At 45.0% G+C, this 6,000-nt stretch overlaps 1 protein-coding gene across 1 annotated transcript in view; it reads left to right on the top strand.

Annotated features, from left to right (window-relative positions):
* The first annotated feature begins 626 nt into the window (after positions 1 to 626).
* Positions 627 to 6,000, top strand: part of ZNF235 (zinc finger protein 235) — a 53,829-nt gene continuing 48,455 nt past the window's right edge. The window contains exons 1-2 of the mRNA XM_032325283.1: positions 627 to 709; positions 2,129 to 2,191. Of these exons, the coding sequence (XP_032181174.1) occupies positions 2,177 to 2,191 (15 nt within the window). The 5' untranslated portion in view covers positions 627 to 709; positions 2,129 to 2,176. The remainder of the gene's footprint in view (positions 710 to 2,128; positions 2,192 to 6,000) is intronic.

Genomic DNA, 6,000 nt, shown 5'->3' with positions numbered 1-6,000 from the left:
TAAATCTCTTCGAAAGCAAGCAGCAGCACCTGGCTCCTAAAAACCCTCCCCGCTCCCCGCAATCCTGTACTGTAGTACCATGAACCTTACGCAAACCTAATCAAGTTCGTTGCATTGAAACCAAACTTGGAATTCTCAGTGAATTCCAACCTTGACTTCGCGGCCCCGTGGAGCTGCTGTGTCCGCTGCGGCGGTGTTCTCCCTCACCGCGATTAGCAATAAACTCCGTATTATCGACGGTCGTAACGGTGATATCCAAGGAGCCGACACTTGATGCAGCTTTGAGATCCAAAGTCCCCTAAGGAACTTGGGTTCAGCCTAAGTCATTTTCACGTTTTCCATTTTTAGCACCATCCCCCGACTTGCTCCCGCTAAAAATCTTGGTTAACTTCACCGTGTAAGCTTCAGTTCGCAATTCATTTCTCATGAGCTTTAAGAAATGTATGAAACAAAAAAAAATCTGACAGTTACCGCGCCAGAGGAAGGACTCAACCTGAATCGCCTCTTTGCCCGAACCGAGAGCCGGCTAGTGGGAGGCGCGGCCCCGCGAGCTGCATTCTGGGAAATGTAGTCAGCAGGTGCGCGAAACCTGAGGTGCTTCCCCTGGGGCACTCTGGGAAGTGTAGTCCAGGAGCTGGATATAGTCGGCAGCTCGGAGGCACTTCCGCTCCAGGAAGGCGAGGTCGGGGCCGAGGTTGCTGGCAGTGAGGTGAGTTAACCGCGCGTCCCTGCGGTCCCTCCGAGCCTTCTCGGCCTCGGCGTGGGGCCAACAGCCAACCGGCCTTCGCTCCTGGGGAAGGGGTGTCGCAGCCGGCGGCGGAGGACGAGGACGGAGCAGCGAAGCCTCGGCGTCGGGGCGGACGCGCGTGGCGAGCGGAGTTTGAAGGTCTCCCGCGCTCTCCGCGTCCCCGGCCCGGGTCGCGGACCTGCCAGCCGGCGCTGCGCCCGCCTCGCGGTAAAACAACGGGCGAGTGACTTGACATCTCCTTGCCTCGGTTTCCCCTTGGCTAAAAAGCGTTAGCGCCTTCCCAGTGGTGTTCTGAGAATTCAGTGAGATTGGGTAGGGAAGCTAGAAATCAGTGCCTGGTGCAGGATCGGACGGGACCGTGAATTCTGTCGTCAAACTCGGGCTCCCGGTGGCTGGGAAGCTCCTGAGAGCCCGGCGTGGGCTCGGAGCCCCAGCTGCAGCTCCGCTGGCCCTTCACTGATTTACGCTGGGGGGCCGGTCCTGCACGCCTGGACTCATCCGTGACACTTCAGAGTTCTCTTCAGCCGGACCCTGGGGAAAGTTCTCCCTGGTTTATCCCAGAGAAACCCTGTGAGCACGGCCTCGCAGAGTGCCTGCGGCATAGCGAGTCCTTAACTGTTTGCAGCGTGCCGCAGCTGCGTGTCCTTAGTTTACATGCAGCAGGATTTCTTAGTCCGCGGTTATTAGCCATTATTTGCCTCCGTGCATACGGGAGAAGAGACTTAGTTGAGGCTCTTCCAGCTTAGTAACATGCTCAAGTAATTACACCTATTAAAATGGTGTAATGTGGGGGGAATCATGACAGTCTGTCATTAGCAGTACAACAAATTATCTGTGGGATCACCAATCAGTTAGGGTAACGCTAACTCATGGCTCCGAATTCTGGGTGTCTTAAAACATTCTTTTTTTTTTTTTTTTTTAACAAATCTGCAAGGGAAGTTTTATGAAGCATAATGGCATCTGCTTATTTGACACTGCAAGACATAGGGAATACTGACATTACTATGATCCCCGTTTACATGTGACTGGATGGAGGCGCAGAAAGATTAATAACTCCCTCAGGGTTTACGCTGCTAGGAAGTAGAAAGCAATAAGCAGAAATGCAGAATTTGAACCCAGCTACTTTGGCCCCATTAAGTTATATTGTGTGTATGTCTCTCATTTTCTCTCCTACCCAGGCTCAGGAGTGCTCTGGAAACTACCAGAAGCACTTATGTTAGGGACTGTTTTTGTATGAAGGCAGCTGACTGAGGGCGCCCAGGGGAAGCTGGAATCCAGCTCCTGTTCTAAATTCTGCCTGGAGAAAGAGGCACCTTTTCCTGTTGGCACAAAGCACCACATGGACTAGCAGCTCTCTCATGATGACTTTCCCTTCCACAGTTTTGCCATCCCAGAGCTCTGCCTCTCCCCAGAAGGAAAAGGAGAAAAATGACCAAGTTCCAGGTAAGTTGGGCTTGCCTTCCTATTCCTTGAAATGATGTCTCATTTCAAAAGATCGGATGCATTTTACCCCTCCTTGGAAAGAGTAAAAGGGGACCCAAGACGTTTGCTTTTTATTTCCAAATAATAGTGTGAAAATTAATATTAAAAAAAAAAAAAACAGGGGCGCCTGGGTGGCTCAGTGGGTTGGGTCGCTGCCTTCGGGTCGGGTCATGGTCTCAGGGTCCTGGGATCGAGTCCCGCATCGGGCTCTCTGCTCAGCGGGGAGCCTGCTTCCCTCTCTCTCTCTCTGCCTGCCTCTCCATCTACTTGTGATTTCTCTCTGTCAAATAAATAAATAAAATCTTTAAAAAAAAAAGAAAAAAAAACTCCCACATTACAAATGTGTTTACAAATCAGTTTTAATTGTCCCACATGCCTTCTCATTTGAGTTGACATGTCTAGATTTTTAATCATACTTTAAGTACATTTTGGATTTTTTTTTTAAGATTTTATTTATTTATTTGACAGAGATCACAAGTAGGTGGCAGGGGTGGGGGGAGGGCGGTGCAGGGAGCAGGCTCCCTGCTGAGCAGAGAGCCCGATGCGGGGCTCAATCCCAGGATCCTGGGATCATGACCTGAGCTGAAGGCAGAGGCTTTAACCCACTGAGCCACCCAGGCACCCACATTTTGCATTTTTAAATGTAATTTTATACTACCTACAATTTATGATGTTGATGATGATGATGGTGATGTTAGTCTCTATACAGTACATCATTAATTTTTGATGTAGTCTTCCATGATTCATTGTTTGCATATAACACCCAGTGCTCATTATAGTGGGTGTCCTCCTTAATGCCCATTACCAGGCCCACCGTCCCTCTACCCCCTCCCCTCTAAAACTCTCAGTTTGATTCCTAGAGTCCACAGGCTCTCATGCTTCATCTCCCCCTCTGAATTCCCCACCTTCATTTTTCCCTTGCTTCTTCTAATGTCCTCTGTGCTATTCCTTATGTTCCACAAATAAGTGAAACATTATGGTAATTGTCTTTCTCTGCTTGACTTATTTCACTCAGCATAATCCCCTCCAGTCCCGTCCATGTCTATACAAATGGTGGGTGTTTGTCCTTTCTGATGGCTGAGGAATATTCCATTGTGGATTTGGACCACATCTTCTTCATCCATTCATCTGCTGAAGGGTATCTCGGCTCCTTCCACAGTTTGGCTATTGTGGACATTGCTGCTATGAACACTGGGGTGCATATGGCCCTTCTTTTCACATCTGTATCTTTGGGATAAATACCCAGTAGTGCAATTGCTGGGTCATAGCTCTATTTTTTATTTTTTGAGGAACCTTCACACTGTTTTCCAAAGTGGCTGCACCAACTTGCATTCCTACCAACTCTGTAAGAGGGTTCCCCTTTTTCTACAGCCTCTCCAACACTTATTGTTTCTTGCTTTGTCGATTTTTGCCATTCTAACTGGTATAAGGTGGTATCTCCATGTGGTTTTGATTTGAATCTCCCTGATGCCTAATGATGATGAACATTTTTTCATGTGTCTGTTAGCCATTTGTATGCCTTCTTTGGAGAAGTGTCTGTTCATGTCTTCTGCCCATTTTTTGACATGATCTTTTGTTTTGTGGGTGTTGAGTTTGAGAAGTTCTTTATAGATCTTGAATATGAGCCCTTTATCTGAAGTGTCATTTGCAAATATCTTCTCCCATTCTGTTGGCTGCCTCTTTGTTCTGTTGACTGTTTCCTTTGCTGTGCAGAGTCGTTTTATCTTGATAAAGTCTCAAAAGGTTTTTTTTTTAAGATTTTATTTATTTATTTGACAGAGTGAGTGATCACAAGTAGGCAGAGAGGCAGGCAGAGAGAGAGGGGAAAGCAGGCTTCCCACTGAGCAGAGAGCCCGATGTGGGGCTCGATCCCAAGACCCTGGAATCATGACCTGAGCTGAAGGCAGAGGCTTTAACCCACTGAGCCACCCAAGCGCCCCTTAAAAGGTTATTTTCGCTTTTGTTTCCTTTGCCTTTGGAGACCTATCTTGAAAGAAGTTAATGTGGCTGATGTCAAAGAGGTTAGTGCCTATTGTCTTCTCTAGGATTTTGATGGATTTCTGCCTCACATGAGGTCTCTCATGCATTTCGAGTTTATCTTTGTGTATGGTTTAAGAGAATGGTTGAGTTTCATTCTTCTATACATAGCTGTACAATTTTCCTAGCACCACTTATTAAAGAGTCTTTTTTCCACTGGATGTTTTTTCCTGCTTTGTTGAAGATGAGTTGACCATAGAATTGCAGGTCCATATCTGGGCTCTCTACTCTGTTCCCCTGGTCTGTGTGTCTGTTTCTGTGCCAGTACCATACTGTCTTGGTGATCACAGCTTTGTAGTAAAGCTTGAAATCAGACAAGGTGATGCCCCCAGTTTTGTTTTTCTTTTTCAGTATTTCCTTGGTAATTTGGGCTCTTTTGTAGTTCAATACAAATTTTAGTATTGTTTGTTCCAGCACTTTGAAGAATGCCATTGGTATATTGATCGGGATGGCACTGGAAGTATATAGATTGCTCTGGGCAGCATAGATATTTTAACAATGTTTATTCTTCCGATCCATGAGTATGGAATGATGGAATGTTTTTCCATCTCTTTGTGTCTTCAACGCCTTCTCATAAGTGTTCTGTAGTTTCTAGAGTATAGATCCTTTACCTCTGGTTAGATTTATTTTGAGGTATCTTCAGGTTTTTGGTGCTATTGTAAATGGACTTGATTCCCTAATTTCTCTTTCTACAGTTACACTCTTAGTGTATAGGAAAGCTACTGATTTCTGTGCATTGATTTTGCATCCTGCCACATTACTGAATTGCTGTATGAGTTCTAGTATTTGGGGATGGAGTCTTTTGGGTTTTCCACATGAAGTATCATGTCATCTGCAAAGAAGGAGAGTTTGACTTTTTCTTTGTCAGTTTGAATGCCTTTTATTTCTTTTTGTTTTCTGGTCGCTGTTGCTAGGACTTCTAGTACTATGCTGAATGATAGTTGTAAGAGTGGGCATCATTGTCATGTTCCTGATCTTAAGGGAAACGCTCTCAGCTTTTCCCCATTGAGAATGATAATTCACTGTAGGCTTTTCATAGATGGTTTTTATGGAATTGAGGAATGTTCCCTCTATCCCTACACTCTGAAGAATTCTAATCAGGAAAGAATGCTGTATTTTGTCAATGCTTTTTCTGCATCAATTGAGAGGACCACGTGGTTCTTGTCCATCCTCTTATTAATGTGTTCTGTCACATTGATTGATTTGTGAATGTTGGAATGTCATTTGCTTCCTAGGGATAAATCCCACCTAGTCATGATGGATAGTCCTTATATGTACTGTTGGATCCTATTAGCTAGGATCTTGTTGAGAATCTTGGCATCCATATTCACCGGAGATATTGGTCTGAAATTCTCCTTTTTCTGGGGTCTTTGCCTAGTTCCAGGATCAAGGTAATTCTGGCCTTATAGAATGAGTCTGGAAGTTTTCCCTCTGTTCCACTTTTTGAAACAGCTTCAGGAGAATAGGTTTTATTTCTTCTTTGAATATTTGGTAGATTTCCCCAGGGAATCATCAGGCCCTGGAATCTTGTTTTTTGGGAGGTTTTTGATCACTGCCTCAATCTTGTTACTAGTTATTGGTCTATTCAGGTTGTCAATTTCTTCCTATGTCAGTCTTGGTAGTTTTATAGGTTTCCAGGAATGCATTCCTTTCTTCTAGATTGCTTAATTTTTTTGCATTTGGTTGTTGGTGATAATTTCTAAAAATTGTTTCTTCCAATTTTAGTATATGTG

This window comes from Mustela erminea, chromosome 19 (assembly GCF_009829155.1).
Source record: "Mustela erminea isolate mMusErm1 chromosome 19, mMusErm1.Pri, whole genome shotgun sequence".
Lineage (NCBI taxonomy): Eukaryota > Metazoa > Chordata > Mammalia > Carnivora > Mustelidae > Mustela > Mustela erminea.
Note: the sequence above shows the minus strand (reverse complement) of the source record. Positions and strands in the feature narration are given on the sequence as shown.